This window comes from Mchenga conophoros, linkage group LG18 (genome assembly GCF_057382185.1).
Source record: "Mchenga conophoros isolate Kocher_MC1m ecotype Shallow Benthic linkage group LG18, M_conophoros_male_GT1.1, whole genome shotgun sequence".
Taxonomy (NCBI): Eukaryota; Metazoa; Chordata; class Actinopteri; order Cichliformes; family Cichlidae; genus Mchenga; species Mchenga conophoros.
The window spans coordinates 28,256,167-28,283,656 of record NC_140543.1 but is presented as its reverse complement, the minus strand read 5'-3'; the positions used below and the strand labels follow the sequence as shown (position 1 = coordinate 28,283,656).

The 27,490-nt window shown below is 41.8% G+C and overlaps 2 protein-coding genes and 1 pseudogene across 3 annotated transcripts; 2 read left to right on the top strand and 1 right to left on the bottom strand.

Annotated features, from left to right (window-relative positions):
* On the bottom strand, nucleotides 1–3,118 carry LOC146554072 (GTPase IMAP family member 9-like). The gene is made up of 2 exons (XM_085255187.1): nucleotides 3,035–3,118; nucleotides 1–2,335 (listed from the first exon to the last, which is right to left on the bottom strand). The coding sequence occupies exons 1-2, from the start codon at nucleotides 3,048–3,050 to the stop codon at nucleotides 1,275–1,277; spliced, it is 1,077 nt and encodes a 358-aa protein (XP_085111313.1). The 5' UTR covers nucleotides 3,051–3,118; the 3' UTR covers nucleotides 1–1,274.
* On the top strand, nucleotides 1,210–27,490 carry LOC146554070 (uncharacterized). Of its 2 annotated transcripts, XM_085255193.1 has the most exons (8): nucleotides 1,210–1,886; nucleotides 23,284–23,344; nucleotides 23,810–23,883; nucleotides 24,072–24,127; nucleotides 24,462–24,625; nucleotides 24,721–24,893; nucleotides 25,210–25,343; nucleotides 25,681–27,490. In XM_085255193.1, exons 3-8 carry the CDS (start codon nucleotides 23,817–23,819, stop codon nucleotides 25,855–25,857), a joined length of 771 nt encoding a protein of 256 aa, XP_085111319.1. In that variant the 5' UTR covers nucleotides 1,210–1,886; nucleotides 23,284–23,344; nucleotides 23,810–23,816; the 3' UTR covers nucleotides 25,858–27,490. The 2 variants fall into 2 exon arrangements, with proteins under 2 accessions (XP_085111319.1, XP_085111318.1); XM_085255192.1 differs by lacking the exon at nucleotides 1,210–1,886 and having other exon boundaries at nucleotides 23,154–23,344.
* On the top strand, nucleotides 10,796–11,965 carry LOC146554071 (GTPase IMAP family member 2-like; annotated as a pseudogene).

Below are 27,490 nucleotides of genomic sequence, written 5' to 3'. Positions count from 1 at the left end.
GGTGCGAATTCCGTTTTATTAAGTAGTAGTGTGATTACTGCACAGAAAACAGGGGTTTTCTCTGCAGAGAAACAGGGAAAATGCCAGACACTAGAGATCTGTTGATAATATTTATTTAATAATTTGTAAAACAATGAGATACAGGTTTAAATAGTTTTGTTAGGATGGGGGGAAGTAGAGAGGTGCAAGACTTTAACTGATGCTTAATTTCTTCCAGATCTTTAAAATCTACAGGTGAGAATGTGGACATTTAGCTTGTGGCAGTAGTTTGATCAGAATGTGATGCAGTACTAGATAAATAACCATGAGAAGCTAAGATACTACTATTCAACCTGTAAGTTAATATTTTGTATTTTCCAGAATTATATTTAAAAACATTATAAGGTTAACCTGCGAAACTGAGAAAGCAAGAACAACGCTCAGTTGAATTATGACAGTGACTCACAAATTTATTTTAAAGGAGACAACTAGAAACTAAAAAAGAAGGACCAATGCTTACAGTTCTAGAGGTCATGGCACAAAGTCCACAAATCTAAGTTTATTGTCAGGCTGCGAGTCACACATGTGAAGGAAAAAGGCAACGCAAACAACTCAGTCAAGGGGAAGTTAAAAGTTGGAGCAAAGATGGATTCGTTCACCAAGAAAGTGAAGAAAAGTAAATCTCACAAACAAAGAAACAAAAAAACATCAAGAGAAGTTACAAAGAGCTCCCACGATCAATTTCTTAACTGCCTATCTATTGGAGCCTATGTGTTTAACCACTGTTACAGAGTGAGAGGGTACATCCTGCTCATGCTGAAAGTCCGTCAACAAAAATAATAATATGCTCTCACATCCACACATACACCAATCATTTCACATAAAACATAAATGTGTTTGTAAAAATGTTAAACATATACAGATATCTCTAACTATAATATTGCCATGACTGAATACTGAATGTCCCAAAAGCCCACAGTAAGACTCTACTTCAACTAATAAATCACTAAGATAGCATGAGAAGGAAATTCAATATGTCCACAGGATCCGCTGTGTGAAAACAGTGAGCTGTAAATGAAAAGAAAAGACTTCAAAACTTCAGAAAGAAGTTTGACAAATTTTACAGGAACCTCACATATAATTCCCAAAATATTACGACTTTTGAACTTGTTGCTATCTGTGACATCATGCTAGGAAGTCTTGATATGCAGGGAAACTCTAAGAAAAAGTTTAAAACAATGGTGCAATGATACAGAGCGGCAGTCATGCGTTTCTATATGAAAAGATCCTGACTGTCATTCAACGCTTGAGTCTAATAGAAGCATTGCCGTCCTAAGTGTTTTCATTCCTTCAACCAGCAAAGGTAATGTATTAACCTTCTCAGCTTTATCTCTGGCTTCATTTTCATATCTGGACTGAATCTTGCGCCTTTCTTCCTCCAGTTCTCTCTCACACTTCATCTTTAACTTCTTCATCTCCCATTCTCTCTCCTCTCTCTCTCTCTTCCTCTCTGCCTCTCTCTCCTCCATCTCTCTCTTTCTCTCCTCATTCATCTCCTCTCTCTCCCTCTTCCTCTCCTCTTCTCTCTCCTTCCTCTCCCTCTCTCTCTCAGCCTGGAGTTGTTCGTTGTATTTCTGCATCTCTCTCTCATATCTTTCCTGTATTTCTCTCTCGATTTTCTGTTTCTCTTTCCGTATTTCTTCTTCTTTCTCTTTCAGGATGCGTTGTTTCTCCTCTTCAATCGCCCTCTCAGCCTCTTGGAACATCTCATTGGTGTAGTGGCTTCCTCCGTTCTTCTGGACTATCTCTCTGATCTTCTGGATCAGCTCAGTGACCTGAGAGCGCTCCTTCAGTTTATTATTGAAGACGTGGTACTGACCGTTACATCTGGCCACGAGTTCCTGCAGGTCTGAGCTTCCTTCTAAGAACTCTTCAATAGTGGTGCCTTCAAGTTGGTCTCCATGGGTAAAGAGAACCATGCTGTATTTGTCTGCTGCGTGGCCAAAGATCTTTTGAATCTTTTGCACCGTCTGTTTTTCCTCTTCAGTGTGTCTGCCCAGTTTAATGACCACCAAGAAGATATGGGGTCCTGGAGAAGCATAGGAGATGCACTGGCGTATATTTTTCTGAGTTTTCTCTTCATCAACCCTGGTATCAAACAGGCCCGGGGTGTCAATGACAGCAACGCGATCCACTGCAGCTTTTCCTTTGATAGATTCTACAGTCACAGATTTGGCACCGAACTTGGATTCAAAGCACTCACGGCCCAGAATGGTGTTTCCAGTAGCACTCTTTCCAGTTCCAGTCTTCCCCACCATCACAATCCTCATCTCATCATCATTTGTCCTGCCAGAATCTGTGTAGAAAGATCAGAAAGAATACATGGCAAGAAATATATTGTACTTACTATACATATACCTGATCATGCACCGGGTTTGGGGTTGGTACTTTAGGTTACAAATGTTCTGGTAGATGGTCAAAAGTTAATTTGTAACGATAGGAATAGTAATTAGTTAGATTACTCGTTACTGAAAAAAGTAACACCGTTACTTGTAATGCTGTTATTCCCATCACTGCTTATACCATGTAACTATAATGTTACAGTGCATAACATATTTAATAGCAGGAATCTTAATGGACATTCAAAAGTTACGACCTCTCTTCCACATCTCAGAGCAAAATTCACAAACTGCTGTCTCAGAGACTTGGTTAAATAAGGAGCAGGTTGACTTGGTTAGAAAGGAGCACTATGAACAATAGTAATGACCAAAGGAGAACAGTGAGTCTTTCTCTTTGTTTTCCTATTGCCCATTATTATTGCTTGCTATTATTTTTGTATAATGGGGTAGGTCTTGATAAACATTAAGCTTCTACCTACTCCCTTTCAGACTTAAAACATTTATTTAAACCATCACAGGTCTGTGTCTAATACTAACCTCAATGATCTTGTTTTTGTTTTTATAATCTATCGATCTGCTTGCCAACCAACCATGATTTTAAATAAGCCATGATCACTGCTGTAACACTAGAAAACATGACTAACATGATGACTTACTGAACTTGCCAGCCATGCTTGGGTTGTAACCGCTTCTGTCGATGTTAAGCCCAAACAGTGTTGTATAGCCAACTGAAGTGGAGTAAGAAGTGAAAGGCAAAGACTGTGCTGCAGCTTCTTCAACAGGCAGCATGAGCCAAACCACACCTACAAATGACTCTACTGAACACAGAGTGAAAGTGAAATTATAGTTTAGCCCCGTTATTTCCGTTACAAGCTGATTGTTCTAAAACCGGACATGGACTCAGAATGTATTCAAATTTTACTGTTAAATGAAGTAGGGGAGACCGGGGATAGTGTCTGTCTGTAAATTGGAGCTCTTTTAAGTTAGTGGATTCAAAATGTAATCCAAAGTATTTACATGTCTCGGCTATTAAATAGTGCAGCTATTTTCTCTGCAGCACAATTACCCATTGCATGGTATGGCCTCAAACACAAAGAGTGAAATGTTACAATTAACCCCATAGTCTGGGTTAGTTGTAACATATCCTGGGGTGAAATGTAACACAATGTAATAAGGGTACTGACAAAATATTAACATGTAATCTTTGTTTATTCAACACATGAATGCACTTAGAGCCATTTATGTAGCTATGTGTGTGTGTAACAGAATGCAGAAATCTAGCTTTTGAACATATTCCAACCCCCCAAAAAAGACAAATTATGGAATTTTCTGCAACTGAATATTTCATTAATTTTCATTGGTCTTCCATGAGTTTGGCCTCATTGGCTCCGTGGGCATTATAACCTACAACTCTTGCACCAATTTTGAACATAACAATGAAGCTGAAAAAAATGTAGTTGTTCACCAGCATCGCAATTCCATTACTTTTTATCATGGCTTACCTTGGTGTGGTTTGCAAAGTGCTTCAGAAAGATGAGGAAATCTGTTTCTTGCACCCATCCTGATTTATTTCCACTACCAGTACTTCCTACTGGTCCATCTCTGACACAGTGGTCTGCATAATGTATGTGTGGGAACACAAACAGTGAAGTAATTGTGTTGCCAATGGCATTAACCGCATATACAAAAGCCACCAGTGAACCTTTCTCTGCTGATGTCGTTGTCCCAACTTGTTTAATATAAGTTAAAGTAATAGTGTGGTAAGTTGTAACATCTGCATTATTGTTACAACTAACCCAGACTGTTGCTGTTACAACTGACCCAGACTCCTATAGCCATGAACTAGCTAACATTACAGCCAACGGCTAAAACACTAGCTCTAAAGACCTACACTGAATATATCCCCATATACATATAAATAACATAATTTAAGTTTGATGAGTTTAACTGCAAAGCAGATAATGCTATTAAACATTGAAATAAAGTAGAAAAACTTACTTTTTGGCATACAAATTACTTTTTTTCATGTTAAATTATCTGTGTTTGACAAAATGTGCTGATTTTTCACATGTGATAGCAGAACTGAGTTGGGCATGCACAGGATGAGTCACATCATTTGAAACTTAGCCCTGATTGGAGAAATTGGAAGTGTTACAACTGACCCACGTTACAACTATCCCCGGTCTCCCCTACTTACCTCTCAGTAGTGATGTGCGATACCACTGATTTCCTTTCCGATCCGATGCCAAGTAATATTCAGGGTGGTATCGACGATACTGATCCGATACCGATACTTTATACAAAAACATATTTTATTTATTGTATCTCAAATTATAGCGTCATAATGATTATAGGTCTAACAGGGTGCAAATCTGATCGGGTGTGAAGTTGGTCCTGTCCTCCAAGGAGCTGGAGAGTGTGGCTGAGACTGTTAGACCTCTGCCTCACCACTACATATTTCAAATACAATGAAGGCTTTTACAGACCAAAACATGGCTGTGCCATGGGCTCCCCCGTGTCACCTATTGTAGCCAACCTTTACATGGAGGAAGTGGAAAGGAAGGCTCTTGGCTCTTTCAAAGGAAGAGTACCCAGCCACTGGTACAGATATGTGGACGACACCTGGGTCAAAATCAAGACACAAGAAGTGGAATCCTTCACTGCGCACATTAACGCTGTGGATAAAAACATCAAGTTAACCAGGGAAGACACAAAGGACAACTGTTTGCCTTTCCTGGACTGCGCCGTGCACATTGAAGAGAACGGCAACCTCAACATCGAAGTTTACCGGAAGCCCACACACACGGACCAGTACCTCCTCTTTGACTCCCATCACCCTCTGGAACACAAACTTGGAGTAATTAGGACCCTACACCACCGGGCAGAACATGTTCCCTCTAAGCCTGAAGGAAAAAAGAAGGAACACACACATGTAAAGGAAGCACTCAAAACGTGCGGCTATCCTAAATGGGCGTTCTTAAAGTCAGCAAAGAGGCACAGAAAAGAAGACCAGACACCAGTGAGGGAGGATAAGAAGGACAGACGCAACAACATTGTCATCCCCTATGTAGCCGGTGTATCAGAAAAACTCAGGAGAGTTTTCTCCAAGCATGACATCCCGGTGCATTTCAGACCCAGCAACACGCTCAGACAAAAACTGGTTCACCCGAAAGATAAAACGCCAAAACACAGACTTAACAATGTGGTGTATGCTGTACAGTGCAGCGAGGAATGCTCAGACCTCTACATTGGAGAGACCAAACAGCCACTTCACAAGCGCATGGCACAACACAGAAGAGCCACCTCCACAGGACAAGACTCAGCAGTCCATCTGCATCTTAAGGATAAAGGACACTCTTTCGAGGATGCCAATGTTCACATAGAGGACAGAGAGGACAGATGGTTTGAAAGAGGGGTGAAAGAAGCCATCTATGTCCACTGTGAGCGACCATCTTTGAACAGAGGCGGGGGTTTACGACACCAACTCTCTGCCATCTATAATCCAGTTTTGAGATCCCTTCCCAGACGCCTTAACGCCCACTCACATCCTGGGCCTCAGGAATTTGCATGATAAGGTGGGGCCAGGTTTCACAATGAACCCACCCGAAACTCTGGCTGATTGGAGCCCACACCCAGTTACACACCTTGGCTCAGGCGATTAGAGGATCATCAGGGGGTCCTTTTGTCCCTCTGTGGGGGGTCACTCCCACTAGGTTTATATCTGGGACTCTCCACCATTTGACCATAGAACTGAAGAAGCTTCTCGGATGAGAGGTGAAACGTCTTCAAGTAACTTAAAGAAGTCCAGACGCTTTTCTTTGAAAGCTCCTTTGACTAACTACTATGTGAATTTTTTTTTTTTGTTCTTGAATATTGTTCATTAAAAATGTTAATTTTATTAAAAATATTTTGAGATTATAAGATAACATTTTTCAAATGTTAATGTTTTGCAAGAACTGCTTTGTGCTGCAGTGCCTGTACTTCTAAAAAGTGTTGCTGTTTCTTGTAAATGGGGATGGGAGGGGGGGACAGGGTCTGGCTTTGCACATCAGATAAATTTGAGTTTGGTGCACAAATCAAAAAGTGAAGCTGGAGGCAAAAGAAATCTATACTAATCTGTGCAGCAGTACTTGCTATTCAGAAATAATGCTGCCGTTTCTTGTAAATGATTTTGGGAGGAAAAAGCAAGCAAGTAAGCAGAGCACATTACTGTTTTCACACTTATATTTATTTATGAATAGAACCAAAAACATCAAAATAAATAAATATATTGTCATGGTCCTGCGGCCATGACTCAGTGACTTTGTGTTTGTGTTCCTTATTGTTATTATTCTTGGGCTGTTTTGGGATGGTTTGTGTTTTGGGATTTTAGATACTGGGTTTTGGGTTTGTGCTCTCTCTATTGGTCCCTGGTGTTAGTGTTCCCCTGTCTCGTCAGGTTAATCAGGTCCAGCTGTGTCTCCCACCTGTGTGTGATTTCCCAGTGTCTCTCTGTGTACTTATAGTGTGTGTTTGCCTCTGTTCCTCGTCGCGTCGTCTGTGTTCATACCTGGTGTAATCCCCTGCGTGCTCTCCCTGCTGTTCTCTCTTCATGTTCATGTTCATGTTCAGGTTTGCCATTCCTTTGTGTAGTTTCTTCCAGTTTAGTTCGTCCTTAGTTCAGTTTTGCCATCTCCACTTTATGTTGGTGTTATCAATAAATCACCCTCACATCCGAATAAGTGCTGCGTTTTGAGTCCTCCTTCCACTCTTCACACGGCCGCTGACCCGAGCCGTGACATATATACAATTACTAAAGCTTCTTTACTGCTAAATACACATGCAATGTGTGCTTGTAATGCACAGGACTAATCAGACTGCAGCTGGAAACATCACTCTAGCACATCAGCGCTTTGAATCAAAGTGTGTAGCCTGTTCTAAAGGGAAAGCTACATCTGTCTGATACCAGGCCTTCCTTGGATAAAATCACAAAGGTGCATCCCTGTGTATCTCCTAAGCTTCTCCATGACCCTGTATCTTCTTGTATGCTCTCAGATGAAGAGGAAAGGCACATGGTGCAAAGAATTCAAGAAATCAACATGGTTATCCGGCTTTATACAAAAACCCTTATAACCTGTGTTGGTCAAGTTACTTGAAAAAAGTAATCAGTAACTGATTACTTCCCCAAAAAAGTAATCCCGTTACTTTACTGATTACTTATTTTCAAAAGTAATTAATTACTTAGTTACTTAGTTACTTTTAAAAAACACGATTTACAACTTGAATAGGTGATAAAGCTGGGGTGGCTGTAGCTCAGGTGGCAGAGCAGGTCAGCCACTAATCAGAAGGTCGGTGGTTCGATCCCAGGCTGCATGCCAAATATCCTTGGGCAAGATACTAACCCCATGTTTGCCTACTGGTGGTCAGAGGGCCCGGTGGCGCCAGTGTCCGGCAGCCTCGCCTCTGTCAGTGCGCCCCAGGGCAGCTGTGGCTACAATGTAGCTTGCTATTGCCAGTGTGTGAATGGGTGAATGACTGAATGTAGTGTAAAGCGCTTTGGGGCCCTATGGACTAGAAAAGCGCTATACAAATGCAGGCCATTTACCATTTAAAGCGATAAATCTTTCAGCCCAATTCTACTTTTTCTGCATAACCCATCATACAAAATGTAATCAAATGGAAAAGTCCCTTTTTAAAACTTGTTTTGTTAGTTTTAATCTTTTAACTTTATGCATCAAGCAAAAATTTAATTATATGCAACATTCTCTGACTTGAATAAATTAGTTTAACATTTAAACCTATTTTCTGCACATTCCAGCACATAAAATATTTTTTGTGTTTACACTCACTCTTTCAAATAGATGCAAGTAAAACACAGCAGAAAATAAATAAAGTCCTTTGGTCTAGCGGTCATGTTGCTCTATTTTCACCTGTAAAGCAGGAGCAGGGTAGGCGGGGGTTTACCCTGGTGCAGGTGTGGCGCAGTGGTCAGTTGAAGAATCCGCGAGTTTCTCTGTGAATTTCCCATTACGTGGTAGCGCACTCGGTGCTTGCTTGGAAGTTTAGGGGGTTTTTTTGCTGTAAAAATAAGTTTTCTTCCCACGCACAACAGAATGTTTTTGTCACTTTTTATGGAATCAAACTCAAAGTAAGGTCAGTACTTCCACGCTTTAAACGCTGCACACTCATACTCTCTCCCACAGTCGATATGCGATCCATTGTTGATCTGCACACAGCTGTTGTCACGAACGTCGCACTTGCTTACATTCCTGTCATGAGACATTCTCGCAAAAAAAATCATGGTTTTAGTAACGCAGTAACGCAGCGTTCCTACGGGAAAGTAATGGTAATCTAATTACCATTTTCTCAATAGTAATCCCTTACTTTACTTGTTACTTGAAAAAAGTAATCGGATTACATCTCTGCCCATCTCTGCTTATAACTGGAAAAATACCACAAAAATTTTACTTTCACTCTGTGTCCAATGCAGTTAATTGTGAGTGTGAATTGGTTGATATGTTCTGTTAAAGAGGGTGTAGAAAGGTCTCTGACTTTCACTTCTGACTTGAGACCAGAAGAAGTATCTGCACTGCACTATTTAGGACAGGAACAATTTAGGACAGCAAACTTGGTAAGTCTTCATGTTAGTAGTGCTTTTTTAATGTTACAGCAGTGATCAGGCTTGAATGATTAAATGTTAGACAAGCCCTGTGGAGAAAGTCTTTTGTAGAAAGCAGCTGTAGCTGTAGCTTTGAAAATCACTTTGAAATAACTTTTAACTAGGGCTGGGTATCGTCACTGATTTCTAGAATCGATTCAATTCCGATTCTCAAGGTCCCGAATCGATTCGATCTACGATTCGATTGAATTCGATTCGATTTAAATCTGGGAAATTTTGACAGTCAGAAATATTATAATTCAGATCAGTACATTTACATAATTTTGTATCAATAAAAAGGAAGCTGACACACGCAAGACTTTATCAAAGGTGTGAGCATCACAGCAGATGCCTTTGTGTCAAAGTAGCTGAAGATAAAACACAGAAAAACATGAAGGTGATTTTCCTGTTCCGGGATTTTATAAAAATATTCTGCAGTACATCAAAAACGAAAGAAAACCATTAATCAACATATGAACATTACCTCTGACGTTACAGCGGTTTTATTAGAGACACGGCTAAGCGTTTTGCATTTTGAATAATTTTAAAAAGTTTAAATTTGTTCAGTATTGAACAGCAGAAATGAGGTTTTCTTTTCGGAAGAATGTAAAAGGGAAAAAAACAGCGGCTGACGGCGCTGTAAGCAACAGTAGACTTGTGTGTAACAAGCAAGCGAATAATGAAGAAAGGGAAACTGTTCGAGAGAGAGAGAGGGGGAGAGGGAGAGAGAGCTGTGCATCGCGGTGGAAGCAAAACAGTAAAAGAGTGAATTCATGACGATGTTTATGTGAAGCGTTTGGATCTTCTTTTGCTGCTGGTTCGGTCAATATTGTTTGGAGAGAGATCAAACTAACAGCTTTAGAATCGGCGCATAAAGGGCGTGAACACAAAGCGCGGACCCGCCAACAGATCAGAATCAGCGAGCTGTTGCCTTTCAGCCCCGACCGTGAGAAAGGCGACATCTAACTGATTCTGATCCGCGGGTCACGCTGTGTGTTTAAGTCTTTGTGCAGAATCCCTGTACCTGCTCTCATTTACTGTCTTAACTGTTTGGTGGTTCTTGAAATTTTGTGAGATGTCACCAGAGATTCTGGCATTTCGGGCAAAATAAATTTATATTAAAAAATAGATTCAGGATGTTAATGAATCGATTTTACATTATCCAAGCCAGAATCGATTTTAATGATGACTCGATTATAAAAACCCATCCCTACTTTTAACCCTCTAATCCTAAACTCCAATCCCAACCCTATGATTTAGGATTTTATATGTATGTGAGGTAAATTAAAAAAAAAACACAAAAAACCCCAACAATCTAAATAATAATTAATAACATACATACACATCACTGATCATGACTATGACCTCACAGAATTAATAGTTGTGACACATCTTCTTGGGTATCTGCAAATTTTTGCAATCTAGAAAAATCTATGCCAAAACTTAGTTGATGTTCAGAATGTATTTACAGCTTGATATAGATCCTAGTTCATTATTTCTCATTTTTCTACACAGATCCTGGCAGGACAAAGGACGTTGAGGTCAGGATTGTAGTAGTGGGAAAGACTGGAACTGGAAAGAGTGCTACTGGAAACACTATTCAGGGTCGTGAGTGCTTTGAATCCAAGTTCAGTGCCAAATCTATGACTGTAGAGTGTTCAAAAGGCAAAGTTAAAGTGGATGGGCAGCAAATTGCTGTCATTGACACCCCGGGGCTGTGTAAAGTAAAGTGTGTGTGTTAGTCCCCATAGGGAAACAGTTCCTCTGCATTTAACCCATTCACCCAGTGAAGCAGTGGGCAGCCACCAATGCAGCGCCCGGGGAGCAGCGTGTAGGGACGGTACCTTGCTCAGGGGTACCTCAGAGTAGCTGTTCAGTGGAGTCGAACCTCCGACCTTCCGATCATGGGGCCACCACTCTACCTACTGAGCTATCCCTGCCCCTTATCAACCCTGTTTGATACCAGGGTTGATAAGGAGAGAACAACTAAAGATGTATGCCAGTGCATCTCCTATGCTTCTCCAGGACCCCATATCTTCTTGGTGGTCGTCAGACTGGGCAGATACACTGAAGAGGAAAAACAGACGGTGCAAAAGATTCGAAAAATCTTTGGCCACGCAGCAGACAAATGCAGCATGGTTCTCTTTACCCATGGGGACCAACTTGAAGGCACCACTATGGAAGAGTTCTTAGAAAGAAGCTCAGACCTGCTCTTGGCCAGATGTAACGGTCAGTACCACGTCTTCAACAATAAACTGAAGGAGAGCTCTTAGGTCACTGAGCTGATCCAGAAGATCAGAGAGATAGTCCAGAAGAACGGAGGAAGCCACTACACCAACGAGATGATCCAAGAGGCTGAGAGGGCGATTGAAGAGGAGAAACAACGCATCCTGAGAGAGAAAGAAGAAGTAATGCGAGAAAAAATAGAAAAAACGAAGAGAGAAATACGGGAAAGATATAAGAAAGAGATGCAGAAATACAACGAACAACTCCAGACTGAGAGAGAGAGGGAGAGGAAGATGGAGAGGGAGGAGAATGAATGGGACATGAAGAAGTTAAAAGAGGAGTGTGAGAGAGAAGTGGAGGAAGAAAAACGCAAGATTCAGTCCTGGTGTGAAAATGAGGCCAGAGATGAAGCTGAGAAGTTTAATCCATTATATCATCTGATACGAATCGGTGAAGTAGTCGCTGATGCTGGCAGGAGGATTTTTTTAAAAAAATCAAACAACTAGAAAGGGCAATTTTTAGCCTGTTCAAATAAAAACATGAACATCACAGAAGTGTTGGCAGTAGAGTAGTATAGTAGTATAGTATAGTCTCACACTGCCAGCTACTATTCTTTTTTAGATCTTAGTTCAACACTGGTTAAAAATGTGTATTAGTAACATTAAATAAAGAAACACACACTTATGTTTGATTATCAGTGACTTCTGTTTTCCCCATTGAACTAATGCTCTTGTTTATTTGTTTTCTGCATATTAGAATTAATTACAACACACTTAAAAGATTTTATTGTAATCCTTCTATCATTGTTTTAGTTTTCACTTTGTCAACAAGGTATTCCTTTCATGGATTTTGTTGCTGAGTTATGCCCCTGGGAAAAAAACTGTTTAAATGCTGAGCTGAAGTAAAGATATAATGATAAAATTAAACCCCAGAAAGTTGATTCGGTTCATCTGAACGTAATGTTTTCACTGGGAGAAACATTTCTTCACTCATCCAAGTGACTTCTTCATTCTCACATGAATGCAGATTTCCCCAAATGAAACTAGCACCTCTGGGAAATTAAAATAAACCTTTTTGTGAACCAAAACATTTCTGTCCGCTTGACGTCTAACACTGAATTAACTCTGGACACCCTGAATTAGTGATGGCCCGCTTGAAGCTGAAGCTCCAGTGCGTGTGTCAAAAAAATCAACACACTGCTTCAGAAGCACTGTGTCGAAGCTTGATTCGTTTGGCCAGAGTCACGTGATCAGTGACGTCCGAAGCTTCATTTAGAACCTAACTGCTTCGGTATCTGATTCAATGGTTTATAAGGAAGCGAATCATTCGCGGGATTTGTGGAGTGTTTTGATGGTGACAGATAGCGAACCACTGATCATTCTACTGAGAGATTTGGAGCCAGCGAGGAATAGAGGAGGTTCTGTTGTGTGGGAGTATTTTGAGTTGATTTTTGTCAATCGGGTGAGTTTTCCAGCTTTGTGTTCTGGCTGTTTGCTTTTGTTTTGTGCGTGTTTATTATATCTGAAAACGGGAAAAAGGTAAAATGTCAAAAATCTGCTTCCATAATATAAATATCATTAAACAACTTTAGAAAAACTTCCACTTGACTATTTACATGTAATGTTGTAAAAATATATATTTTATTGTTTAATTAATCTGAAAATGTTAGTCTGCCAAATGTGCAGCAATTGAATTTATTTATTCTCTTTAGCTGATAGTTTGTGAGGCCCAGGTAGACTGTATAACTGCATCTCTACCAGTTTCTCTGCACTCCAGCCTCCTCTGTTCCATGTGAAGGGATGTTCCTTAAGGCAGGAGAAATTATCTCCACGAAAAGGAACAGGTTCGGCCATCGCACACTAGAACAAATTCTCTTTTTAAATAAAAATGAAAAAGGGTTACCGTCAATGCATCATGTTTTTAATTTGCAAGTTCATAAGCATTTTCCTTTTCCATTTCACAATCAATTCTACCCCCAGGTCAAAAATATGTCTGGGAAAATTTCCCTAATTTAATATTATTTATAAATGTACCCGTCTAGCGGTTAATTGCATACCTGCATGGAGGCAAGACCTCACAGCAGAAGCCTACTCCATAATGTGTTTAACATTATTATATGTATATATATGTAACGTGGTATTTTTCAATTATTGTATTTACCAACATCAAGAAGTCACAAGCAAAGAAAGACCACACCATGGTGCATGTTTAAACAAGGAGAGTTTACTGGTCAAAACTATTTATTAAACAAATAAAAGACATTTTTTTAACCACCAAAAAATACACGTTCAAAGAAACACAACGGAGGCCCAATATCAGACAGAACTCCACTCTGTAGAGTGGGCAATCATAATGAAGCGGTTGGTTTTATTTTGTGGATTCAAGCTGCTCTTCATATTTTTGGCCACCAGATGTCACCAGAGAGGACTGTGTTGAAAAGCTTCGAGTAATGAACCGTTTTTCAATACAAGCTTCAATGCTTCAGAAAGCTTCATTTGGCCATCACTAGTAGACAGGGTTTGAAACCATTAAATATGAAGGAAGATAATTGGACCACACCACCACTTCCTGCTGAAGGGGGAAATGTGTGTTTTCTTTACTTGACCTGGGTAGCAGTTGAGGAACCAAATCCCACGGCACAGCACATCATTGGTGCCCTGAGCAAAAGCAGGTTTGAAGGACTAACCTGTCTAGTGATGCGCAGCAAATGTATTGTATTTGTTAAAATAGTATTTGAGATGCATACAGTGAGACCCAAAGTTCTAGTCTGGACAATAATTTGCATGCAAAAGCCAGGTGCAGCAAAAATGAAAACTCATATATGCAAATTGATGTTTAATTTCTTTAAAGAAAAATTGTCGGAAGGTTAAATGAAATTGAATTTTCTGGCAATTATTTCATGTTTCGGGCTTCACAGGTTTAAAGCAGATTTTTTAAGACTTTTTGTCATCTGGCGTATAAACTTTCATCATTTAAACTTTTAAACTTGTTGCATGAGAAAGCCAAATAACAAAGTTGACCTTAACATCAGCACAAATTTAATGTGAGAAAATAGTTTAGAAAGAAGAAGTGGGGGTGGTTTGGTACCTATTTGTTAGAAAGTCATACCACAGCATCTACTTTAAACTTCCTTAAGCTGCAGACAGAGGTCCTCTGGGATTGGTCGCAAAAAAAGCCAAATAAGGTGAAAATCAAAAGAAAAAGGAAGAACATAAAAATAGATTAAGGGCAGAGGGCATCTTGAAGGGGCAAAAACAACAAGGAACAGAGGCAATGGAGCAAAGGTGCTAGCAACTAACTCAAATGAAAGGACTGTTAGTGCTAGTTGTGTGTACTGTGAAAGGTCGAGTCACAGCCTACTTAAGTGTAGAAGGTTCATAAATGAGAGCATTGTTGAGAGACTAAAGTTTGTTCAAGACAAGAAGTTATGTTTTGGCTGTCTGAACTCTGGTCATCGCTCCAAGGATTGTGAAGGGAGAGAAACCTGTGACACATGTAATAAAAGACATCCAACATGTCTTCATGACAATCGCACGAAGGAAAACAGAACAAGGAGAAATCCACACAAGAACAGTGACAGGACAAGACAAACGAACGCAGATGTCTCACAAGACAACAGTGTCACACCAACAACAAGTGAAGCAACTTCTAACAGAGTCACACAGAATGTTGACGACACTCACACATCTTCCATTATTCCAGTTTGGGTGTCAACCAAAGGTTAGCCAGAGCATGAAATTCTTGTGTACGCGCTCCTTGATACACAGAGCGATACGACCTTTATTCTTGAAGAAACGGCACAAGCTCTGCATATCAAAGGTGAATCGACTCAGCTAAAGCTCACTACTATGTTTTCAAGAAACACAGTTGTGTCCTGTCGCAAGCTCTCAGGTCTACAAGTCAGAGGGTTCTACTCAAATAAGACCATTTCTCTACCAGTGACGTATGCCAGAGACTTTATTCCCGCAAACCGAGATCACATTCCATCGCCTGCAACAGCTAAGGCATGGTCTCATCTTGAATGCATTGCAAGTGAGATCGCTCCACTACAAAGTTGTGATGTTGGTCTGTTGATTGGGTACAACTGCCCCCAAGCACTTGTTCCTCGTGAGGTTGTGTCTGGAAAGGAAAATCAGCCGTTTGCGCAAAGAACTGATCTGGGATGGAGTATTGTGGGTTATGGCAATCCATGTCTCGATTATAGAGACGCCTTCGGAATAAGTCACCAAGTCATTGTGAAGGAAGTGGTGCCTGACATTAATCCCTCTTTAAATCTCACCAACAAGGTTCACTATGTCTACAGAACTCAAATAAAGGAAATGATCTCTCCCACAGAGGTCCTAAAGATGTTGGAGTCTGACTTTGTTGAGAAAGCACCAGAAGACACAAAGGTCTCTCAAGAAGATCTCAAATTTTTAACAAAGATGAAGGCCAGCATTAGGCACAAGGAGGATGGTCATTTTGAAATGCCACTCCCATTTAAGAGTGAAAGGCCAAACCTGCCAAACAACAAGGCATGTGCTATTCATCGCCTCAAATGTTTAGAAAAAAAGCTCAAGAGTAACAAGCAGTACTACATGGACTATAAGAAATTCATGAATGACATCCTAGCCCATGGAGATGCTGAAAAGGTCACAGAGCAAGACATTGACAAGACACCAGTTTGGTACATCCCACACCATGGTGTGTATCATCCACAAAAACCCGGAAAGATTCGTGTCGTCTTTGATGCCTCTGCCAAGTTCCAAGGCGCTTCTTTAAATGACCATCTCCTCACTGATCCAGAGCTAACAAACACCTTGCTCGGAGTCTTGTGTCGCTTCCGAAGAGGCCCAGTGGCTTTCATGTGTGACATCGAACGCATGTTCCACCAATTCCATGTGCATGCTTGTGACCAAGATTACCCACGGTTCTTGTGGTGGGAGAACGGTGACCTTGAAACTCCATTCACTGTCTACAGGATGAAGGTACACCTATTTGGAGCAGCATCTTCTCCAGGTTGCGCCAACTATGGCCTCAAGCATCTTGCAGCTGAAGGGGAAGGAAGTTTTAATGAAGAAACCATCAAGTTCATCAAAACCAACTTCTATGTTGATGACGGACTAGCAAGTGTTGACACTGAAGATCAGGCAATACAGCTGGTTAATGAAGCACGCAAACTCTGCAGCATGGGCAAACTTCGGTTGCACAAGTTCATCTCAAACAGCACCAAAGTTCTAGCTTCACTTCCGAAAGAAGAATGCGCTGCAGCTCCCAAAGAGCTAGATATGGCACTCGGTGAAGTACACATGGAAAGAGCACTTGGCGTACAATGGTGTGTGGCGTCAGATCAATTTCAGTTCAGAGTAGTTGTTAAGGACAAACCACTCACCAGAAGAGGAGTATTGGCCACAGTCGCCTCTGTGTTCGATCCACTTGGGTTTGTGTCACCTTTCATTCTGCTGGGAAAGCAGATTTTGCAACAAATGTGTCGAGATAAACTCAGCTGGGATGATAACATACCTGACAGACTTCGACCTCGGTGGGAGTATTGGTTGCGTGACCTGGGAAACCTGGCAGACGTAAAGGTTCACAGATGCTACATTCCTGCGAACTTCAAGGCACAGCACTACGAACTTCATCATTTTTCTGATGCAAGTGCATCTGGATATGGAATGTGCACTTACCTCAGAGCAGTAAGCACAACTGGTGAAGTCCACTGCTCATTGGTGATGGGAAGATCAAGAGTTCCACCAACCAAAGTCACAACTATACCTCGGCTTGAGTTGTCGGCGGCCGTTGTTGCTGTGCGCACTGGTGACATGCTGAAAAAGGAATTGGAAATGGAAATTTCAGAAGAAAGGTATTGGACTGACTCGAAGGTGGTACTCGGATACCTCAGCAATGAAGCCAGAAGATTTCATGTGTTTGTTGCAAACCGAGTGGAACGCATCAAACAAAGCACAGATTCAACCCAATGGAGGTATGTAACTTCCGAAGATAATCCGGCAGACCACGCCTCAAGAGGTCTTACAGCAGAACAACTTGTAGCATCAAACTGGTTCAAAGGCCCAGACCTCTTTTGGCAGAAGGTCATACCCAGTGAGGAAATTAAGGTGGGAGAGTTATCAACCAGTGACCTGGAGGTTAAGAAGGTTCAAGTCCACAAGATACAAGGGGAGGAACAAAGGTCACTGTTAGATCGCTTACACAAGTTTTCCGACTGGTCGAGGATGATTAAGGCAGTTGCTAGACTCAAGCGCTATGTGAAAGAAGCAAAGGATCACAAGAGTAGATCACACGACATCAGTAGCCTACAAGAGAGAAAGGAAGCAGAGTTAACAATCATAAAGGTGGTTCAAGAAACAGCCTTTGCTCAGCAAATAAAAACCTTGCAACATCATGATGTGATGCAGATGAAAGACAAGGTTAGCAAGTTACACAAGTTATGTCCATTTCTTGATGACCAAGGCATTCTTCGGGTAGGCGGACGCTTAACACATGCAGCTTTGCACCCCAATGTCAAGCATCCCGCGATCCTGCCAAGAGACAGTCACGTGTCGGCATTACTGGTCAAACATTATCACGAGAAGACATACCATCAAGGTATGTCTTCATGAATGAACTTCAAGCTAACGGATTCTGGATTCTTGGATGCAGCAAGATTGTGTCATCTTACATCTATAAATGTGTAAAATGCAGAAGGTTCAGAAGGCGCACAGAGCAGCAGAAGATGGCAGACCTCCCAGAGGATCAGATGGAGACCACACCGCCATTCACCTACTGTGGGATGGACTGCTTTGGTCCTTTTTATGTCAAAGAAGGCCGCAAGGAGCTAAAGCGTTATGGCTTGCTAATCACTTGCATGTGGTCCAGAGCAGTGAATCTTGAAATGCTTGACGATCTCTCTACAGATTCCCTCATCAACTCATTACGTGCATTCATGGCCATCAGAGGTACAGTTCGTCAGATAAGATGCGATCAAGGCACGAATTTTGTCGGCACTAGAAATGAGTTTATTGGAGCATTTAAGGAAATGGATCAAGCCAAGCTAGGGAAACTGGACTGTGAGTTTCTCATGAACACCCCAGCGTCTAGTCATATGGGTGGTGTCTGGGAAAGACAAATTCGCACCATAAGAAGTGTTCTCATGTCCATTCTGGAACAATCAGCCAAACAACTCGACAGCTCCTCTCTGAGGATATTCCTGTATGAAGTCATGGCAGTGATTAATAGCAGACCATTGACTACTGACGAACTATGTGATCCATCAAACCCAGAACCTTTAACACCGAATCACATACTAACCATGAAGTCCACAATCATCTCTCCACCTCCAGGAAGGTTTGTGAAAGAAGATCTTTATCTCCGTAAGAGGTGGCGTCGTGTTCAACTACTTGCCAACACTTTCTGGACAAGGTGGAAAAAGGAGTATTTGTTAAATCTTCAAGGCAGACAGAAGTGGACCAAAGAGCACAGAAATGCTAAGATCAATGATGTTGTCCTCCTGAAGGATGAGATAACTCCACGCAACCAGTGGAAGTTGGCAAGGATCATTGAAGTGTATCCTGGAAAGGATGGAAAAGTGAGGAAGGTGAAATTGCTGCTGAGTGATCCAACCCTGGATAGAGCAGGAAAACGTACCTCCAAACCTGTGCACCTGGAAAGACCCATTCAGAAGACAGTCATTCTGATGGAAGCGGAAAACGATTCTCCACCGCACTCTGCTTAAAGGATAATTCACGATAGTTCATTCAAAAGCCGTTCATTAGTTCATAGGCAATACTTTATTCTTTTTAATCACAAGTGATTGGTGGGAGTGTAACGGTCTTTTGCATTTGATGTTTGTTGCATTTGATGTTTGTTGCATTTGATATTTGTTAAGCTGTATGTCTGGATTTTGTTCCTTTGCGCCCTCTGGTGGTGAACTGTGTAGGGTACAGCTTTGCTGTTTGGGTCTCCACCCAGCCACTTTTCTTTTGCTAGCGCACATGGTGTCTGCATTCTGCAACTCACAGTTAGCTCCACACATGGAGAAAATATTGTTTAAAGCGTGAAAATAATTGATGAAGAAGATGGAAGATAAGGCAATAAGGCCATAAAGGACTATTTAGCACCTCCTGGATGTCAGCTCACGAGGTTTGTGTATTTTAAATGGTTTATTTTTTGTAATTAAGGATTTTTTGATTGATTGACATTACGTACAAGAGCGCATTTTGATGTGATGTTTTTGTTTTATTGTTTTGTCCGTGAGCAGTTCTCACGGGTTGCCAAGACCAGAATAAACCCTGTTTTATAACTACATCGTGCGTACGTCAATCCTTGAGGGTGCTACATCAGCCATGATCACTGTTGTAACACTAGAAAACATGACTAACATGATGACTTACCGAACTTGCCAGCCATGCTTGGGTTGTAATTGCTTCTGTCAATGTTCAGTTTACACAGTGTTTTGTAGCCAATAGAAGTGGAGTAAGAAGTGAAAGGCAAAGACTGTGCTGCAGCTTTTCCTTTGAAAGATTTTACAGTCACAGATATGGGACTGAACTTGGATTCAAAGAACTCATGGCCCAGAATAGTGTTTCCAGTAGCACTCTTTCCAGTTCCAGTCTTCCCCACCATCACAATCCTCATCTCATCATCATTTGTCCTGCCAGAATCTGTGTAGAAAGATCAGAAAGAATACATGGCAGGAAATATATTGTACTTATTATACATATACCTGATCATGCACCGGGTTTGGGGTCGGTGTTTTAGGTTACAAATGTTCTGGTAGATGGTCAAAAGTTAATTCAACATCTACAGAGATGGGTCACAAGTCTCTATCCTGCTGTTGATCCTGTGAAATCAGAGTCATCCTCAGTAATGACCCTGACACTCTGCTAATCAGGTGGCGGGTGAGGACGCTGGACAGACCTGGTGCACCTAAACGCGTAGTGAGGGTGTGCTGGGAATGTCTAGCAGAGGCCCCAGTCCGCAAGATCTTCAACGCACACCTCCGGCAGAGCTTCAACAGCATTCCGAGGGAGACTGGGGACATTGAGTCCGAATGGACCATGTTCAGCGTCTCCAATGCCGAAGCTGCTGCATTGAGCTGCGGCCGCAAGGTGGTTGGTGCCTGCCGTGGTGGTAATCCCCGAACCAAATGGTGGACACCAGAGGTGAAGGGAGCCACCAGGCTGAAGAAGGAGTCCTATCAGGCTTGGTTAGCCTGTGGGACTCCGGAGGCAGCCGACAGGTATCGACAGGCCAAGCAGAATGCGGCTCGGGCAGTGGCTGAAGCAAAAACTCGGGTGTGGGAGGAGTTCGGAGAGGCCATGGAAAAAGACTTTCAGACTGCCTCGAAGAGATTCTGGCAAACCGTCAGGCGTCTCAGGAGGGGAAAGCGGTGCTCTACCTGCACTGTGTATAGTGCTGGCGGAGCGCTGCTGACGTCGACTGAGAAAATTGTCAGGCGGTGGAAGGAATACTTCGAGGACCTCCTTAATCCCACTGACACGTCTTCCGAGGATGAAGCAGAGTCTGGGGATGAGGGGAATGACCCGCCAATTTCCGGGGGCGAGGTCACTGAGGCAGTTAAACAACTCCTTGGTGGCAGAGCCCCTGGTGTTGATGAGGTCCGCCCCGAGTTCCTGAAGGCTCTGGACGTTGTAGGGCTGTCCTGGTTGACACGCCTCTGCAATGTTGCGTGGAGATCAGGGGCAGTACCCCTGGACTGGCAGACCAGGGTGGTGGTCCCCATCTTTAAGAAGGGGGACCGGAGGGTGTGTTCCAACTACAGGGGGATCACACTCCTCAGCCTCCCTGGGAACGTCTATGCCAGGGTGCTGGAAAGGAGAGTTCGTCCGCTAGTCGAACCTCAGATACAGGAGGAACAATGCGGTTTTCGTCCTGGTCGCGGAACACTGGACCAGCTCTTTATCCTCTCCAGGATACTTGAGGGTGCATGGGAGTTTGCCCAACCAGTCTACATGTGTTTTGTGGACTTGGAGAAGGCATTCGACCGTGTCCCTCGGGGTGTCCTGTGGGAGGTGTTGCGGGAGTATGGGGTGTCTGGCCCATTGCTATGGGCCATTCGATCCCTATACGACTGTTGCAAGAGCTTGGTTCGCATTGCCGGCAATAAGTCGGACTCGTTCCCGGTGGGTGATGGGCTCCGCCAGGGCTGCCCTTTGTCTCCGGTTCTGTTCATAATTTTTATGGACAGGATTTCTAGGCGCAGCCAAGTGGCGGAGGGCTTTCGCTTTGGTGGCCTCAGAATCTCATCTCTGATTTTTGCGGATGATGTGGTTCTGTTGGCTTCATCGGGTGAGGGCCTCCAGCTCGCACTGGAACGGTTCGCAGCCGAGTGTGAAGCAGGGGGAATGAGGATCAGCACCTCCAAATCTAAGGCCATGGTTCTCAGCCGGAAAAGGGTGGAGTGCCCACTCCAGGTCGGGGATGAGTTCCTGCCCCAAGTGGAGGAGTTCAAGTATCTCGGGGTCTTGTTCGCGAGTGATGGGAGAAGGGAGCCGGAGATCGACAGACGGATTGGGGCTGCAGCTGCAGTAATGCAGACGCTGCACCGGTCCGTCGTGGTGAAGAGGGAGCTGAGTGTAAAAGTGAAGCTCTCAATTTACCGGTTGAACTACGTCCCTACCCTCACCTATGGCCACGAGCTGTGGGTAGTGACCGAAAGAACGAGATCGCGGATACAAGCGGCAGAAATGAGCTTCCTCCGAAGGGTGGCTGGCCTCTCCCTTAGAGATAGGGTGAGAAGTTCGGCCACCCGGGAGGGGCTCAGAGTAGAGCAGCTGCTGCTCCACATCAAAAGGAGCCAGCTGAGGTGGTTCGGGCATCTGACAAGGATGCCCCCTGGGCGCCTCCTGGGTGAGGTGTTCCAGGCATGTCCCACCGGGAGGAGGCCCCGGGGCACACCCAGGACACGCTGGAGAGATTATGTCTCTCGGCTGGCCTGGGAACGCCTTGGTATTCCTCCGGATAAGCTGGAGGAGGTGGCTGGGGAGAGGGAGGTCTGGGCGTCTCGGCTTAGGCTGCTGCCCCCGCGACCCGGCCTCGGATAAAGCGGATGAAGATGGATGGATGGATGGATGTAGTTTTTAAAGTATGATGAACTAAGTGTATGGGGTTTTTCCTCAACTGAATAGTTTTTTGTGTGTCTTTTGTTTAGTTTTTTTTGCCATGATAGTATCCTGTTTCTTCTACTGCTAATGAAGTTGTTGTGACACTGAGGAAAAGCATTGTTGTACTTTATAGATTGCAGAAGGATTTTTAAAACTTCAGAAATATTTCATGTGATCTTTATTCCTAAAGATGAGCATGAAAAGAAAAAATTACAAATTATATCAAAGAATGCTAAAACCCTTTTGTGTTACCTGCATGGGAGGAGCATGATGCCCACTGGGACCAATAGAAACACATGCAGCAGCCAATCAGAGTGTACAGAGAATGCCAGAGCCTGTATCTGATGCAGAGACATGTTGATTACTCACCTGAGGGTTTCAGCTTGTCAGGACTGAAACACCATGAAGCATCATTGGCCTACCCTCACAGTTTGGAAGAAAATTATTACCATTTCCCTGAGCCACCAGTTTTGGGGTCAGTTTACAAAGTGAGGTATAGTGAGGATTATTAAAAGAATGAAGAAAAGGAAAACACTGCAGTGGAGAAAATGTTCAGATCAAACACCAAACAGTTTTCTGAGGAAGTCTTTAAACCTTCCAAAACAAAGAACATTCCCTAACTCTCACATGTTGGCCTATCTCTCCCTGATAAGGAGGTGTCTCACTATCTGTCTAATGTCACCCATGAACTTACAATGGCCCCACTGTATCAAGTGTGTGTAATGAAAGTGTTACTGGGAAAGGCATGTGTGGAATACTCTGTTCAGTCTGCGGCCATCATGACTGAGCTTTGGATAATTTAAAAATAATGATTGGATAATCAATCAATCGACTTGACTTGCGGTTGCAGCATACATAAGTGAAGCAGAATAAATTCACAGAAAGATTTCCAGGTTTCCTGAATCTACAGTGCGTGATGTCATGCTTCTTCTTTGTTCAGAAACGTGTCATTGTCCTCAGGCAGAGAATCACAGTCATTGACAGTAGAGGGACAACTGAAGGTAACAGCTTTTTACTATTTCTTTTATAGCATTGTTACTATAGCACAACCATGACAGGTGACTTTATTATTCAATTTGATTCATATGAGAGCTTTAATCCAGAATAGTTAATCATAGTCGAGGCTATTTATCTTCTGAATGTATGAACAAAGCAAACGTATCATGTCCTTTCTTTTCTGTGGATAAAAGTAGTTGGTGGCAATGGAAAATTGCATTTATGTTGTTAAAATTCACAAGTCAGTGTAACTTAGTGAAGACGTAAAACTCGTACGAGGAAAGAAGTTTCTTTGTGTTTGATTATGTGACCACTGAGACGTCCCAACTTCCGTATGTACGCATGTAAAAAGGGGGAAGTAACACAGGAAAATGCTTTTTGAAAAGTGCTACAGCAGCGTCTCTGTGCTTTCTAATGAATGCTGCATGCTTATTGATACATGCGTATGTGTGCACATTTGTATCACTCAGATCAGCCATGAAGCTGTTTCCACATCATCCTGTTATTTGGTCCAGTTTGTTGGTTTTGTGGTTCACACAATGTGGTAAGTGAAAGAGTAATCACAATGTACACAGACACTCTGTGAACAAATGGGCTATAAGGAATAGCTATGAAAACATTTGACCTTAAGTCATTGGTGTTTTTTTTTAAACAAAAGATTTCCTTTAATATTATTAATCAGGGTGGTGTTCAGCTTTATTTCCTTTTCTTCTTCTTCTTCTTTCCCCCAAGAATCTGAGGGCCACACTTTGAATGCCTGTCAAGAGAAAATGGATGACCAGTACGAGGTGAAAATAAACCTATCCTTTTGTCTTTGAAAGACCATACAGACATGGTGCTTGTACCATTAGGTCCATAAGTATTTGAACAGTGAGACAGTTATTGTAGTTTTGACTCTGTACACAACTACAGCCGATTTGAAATTAAACAATCAGGAAGTCATTGAAATCCAGACAGGAATTACAATTTTATGTATAAAAATGGCTTTAATGGCTTGCCACTCTTTACTCCAGCACCATTGTGTTGGTGTACAGAGACTGTCCAAAAATGTATGGCTCTAACTAATAAATATAAATATGGTGCGTTTTTTAATGTTTCAATGTTCTGATCTTGTATGTGAAGTTGGGTATGGTTCTCATACGGACTTCAGCTCAGCAGGATTCCTATGAAGACCTTACAGATATAAAGGAGAAGTTTATCTGCCTCCTCTACCCAACAAATGAGCTCAACTGCTCCTGGTCATTCAACACTTTAGAGAAGGATACTAAGCTCTCTGTGTTTATCAGGTATTCTTATTTTTAAATAGAGCTTTATTTACAAATAAGGTACAATAAGCTGAAACACTGCTTTGAGTCTGTATCTCCTCTGTCTCCCCTACCAGCATTTGTGATGATGAAATACTGGTTGAGTCACTAAACTATACTTCTGTGGAAAGAGCTGGATCAGCGTCTTTGATTCTCAGCAATAATATGGCAGAAGTCATCCTTCATTTGAACAAGTCCATGCAGAACAAGTGGACGTCTTACACCTACGTGTATGACATGGACATGCTGGGTAATATTTCAAGACTATTAAGTAGTTATAAATGACAATGCTATAGATCAGATTAAAAAAAATACAAATATCTCTCTCGCTTTTGACAATTTTTCTTCATCAGTAATTAAAAAATTTCTGTCCTTTGAGATCTTGAAGGCTGTGACTAAAACTGGGGGTTAGTGCCAAGTACAGGGGTATGGAGTGGTAACCTGAAGTTTCAGTTCAGACTCCAGTGTATTTCAGCCACAATCTACAGCAGATGTTCAGAATTAAACGTTTCCAGTTATTTTACTAATTGTGCATGTGTGTCTGTGTGTTTGTGTGTGTGAGACAGAGCTCCTTTCTCCACCTCCAAACATCTATGCTTCAGTCAAAGGTGGAGCCCTGGTTGTATCATGGGGTCTGCCTCGCACCAGAGAAGTCGTTAACTCTTATTGTTTTGAATACCAGCTGGACAAAGGTGATCAGGTACAGTATCTCTGATCACGGATCTTTCTTGTGCACATATGACAGGATTAATGAATGAGACAAACTTGGTGAAAAACTCAACTCAGTGAGGACTAAAGTATTTTTAATGTTTTAATTAGAGAAAAACAAAAATGACTTTTTAAAGTAGAAAATGTGAACATCTTTTGATAAATGCTGGTTACATTTTTTTCCATTCTCAGAAGCAATAAATAACACATTCTGATAGGTTTAGCTGTACTCAATAGAAGCTGAAAGTCAGAGCAGTCTGAGGTACAGAGGAACATTAAGGTAAACCCAAGATTTATTTATTTATTTTTAATGGCTCTTTTCAAAACAGGAACAGCCAATATACTTGATCGCCCAGCAGTCTTACAGAGAGCCAGTTTCAGATGCCACACGCACCTACAAACTGAGAATGAGGACACGAATAACAAATACCTGCTCTGGATCATCTCAGTGGAGTGAATGGAGTGATGGTGTTGTCGTGCAGAATGATTCAACCGATGGCTGGTGATCCAGTGTCAGCGACTGGTTGAAGGGCTAGTGTCTGAAAGCCTTAGTAAATGTTATTATTTTTGAAACTTTTCTTTCTTGGTCATATTCTTTCTTGGCCCTGTGAAACTGCATTTCGTTGCCCTGTACCTGTGCATGTGCAATGACAATAAAGTTGAATTCTATTCTAATTCTATTCTATTCTATAGGAATTGACAAAAAGAGATATTTTCTTTAACCATTTCACATATAGTGGCCACTATAATGAACAGCTATTCAAAGACTGTTTTCTTGTATTTGTGTCAGTGTTCATAGTTTACTTGCACATAAACACAACACAGTGTATATTATTTATTCGTTTTTCCAAATTCATAAGTCAAAACATATGTTGTCCACAGGTGGACATTTTAAAAAACATTTTAAAAAAGTTTAAAAAAAAGTTCAACAATCTTTTTTCATGCCTAAAGATGAATAAAAATACTTAAGAAAACAATCCTGATTGAGGTTGTCATAATTCATGCATGAAAGGGTTAAGCAAAGTTGGATGAAAGCTGCTTCCATGTAATATAATGTTTCTTTCTGTTGGTTTCTAAATACAGATGTGTAAAGTCTTTCTTGTCTTTAAAAATGGCAAGGTCTAAGACCCTCACCTTGCGATACTAATAGCTTAATATTAGGATTGTTATTTTAAAAAAATGTGAAAAGCAGGTAGTGCTAGAAACCAAGTAACAGTGTAGCGTCCCCACCAAATAATGTGTTAGGGGGAAAAACATGATCCTGATTAAACAATCTTCTTCCCCTTTACTCAGGTAGAGCTTCCAAAGACCAAAGTCTTTTGTGGGGACATGACTCTGAAAACTCTAATTCAAGCACTATTTATGCAATCTACATGAGTCCTACTGTACTGTCAAGAGGTCATCCTTAGCTTTCCATGGTTGCCACACTTGAGGGGGTTAGACTAACAGAGCAATATTGTTTTCAAGATAATGAGAATTGCAGCTTTTATGGAAGTTCAGTTTATTTATATAGTACTAAATCACAACAACAGTCAACTTGAGGTGCTTTATATTGTACAGTAAAGAACCTACAATAATACAGAGAAACCCCCAAGAACCAGACCCCAAGAACCCCTTTCAGCACATGACACTCTACATTGTCACACATCATTCAAATCTGACATTTCTCTGTGATGACCCACACCACCTTGACTTCTTTTTGGTCTGCTTGAGTGTCAGGTCTTATTTGCTGGCATTGGAAGGCTGATGTGACACGTTTGTGTGCCAACACTCTATAAAAGACCTCAGAGCTCAGTTGTTGTTATGGCTCTCCTCTCTGAGACACCTTTTTCGATTGTGTTCTTTCTCCAAACAACCTTGCATACACCATTTCTTTGACCGTGTGATGGTTTTGTGTATTGTTTTTGTAATTTGCTATTTCTAGTATTTAATAGAAGTTTAGTTCAGTGCATTTGAGTTTTGGTCTATGGATTTCCTGTTTTATTCTGAAAGTCTGTGTCTCATGTCAATGTCTCTAGTTTTATGTCTCCCTTTTAAATTGTATCAGCTGTGTTCCTCATCTGGTCCTCATTCCCTCATTTTCCTCTGGTATTTATTTTCTGTGTTTCCTTCTGTGCAGGGTCACGTCGTTAACGTCTG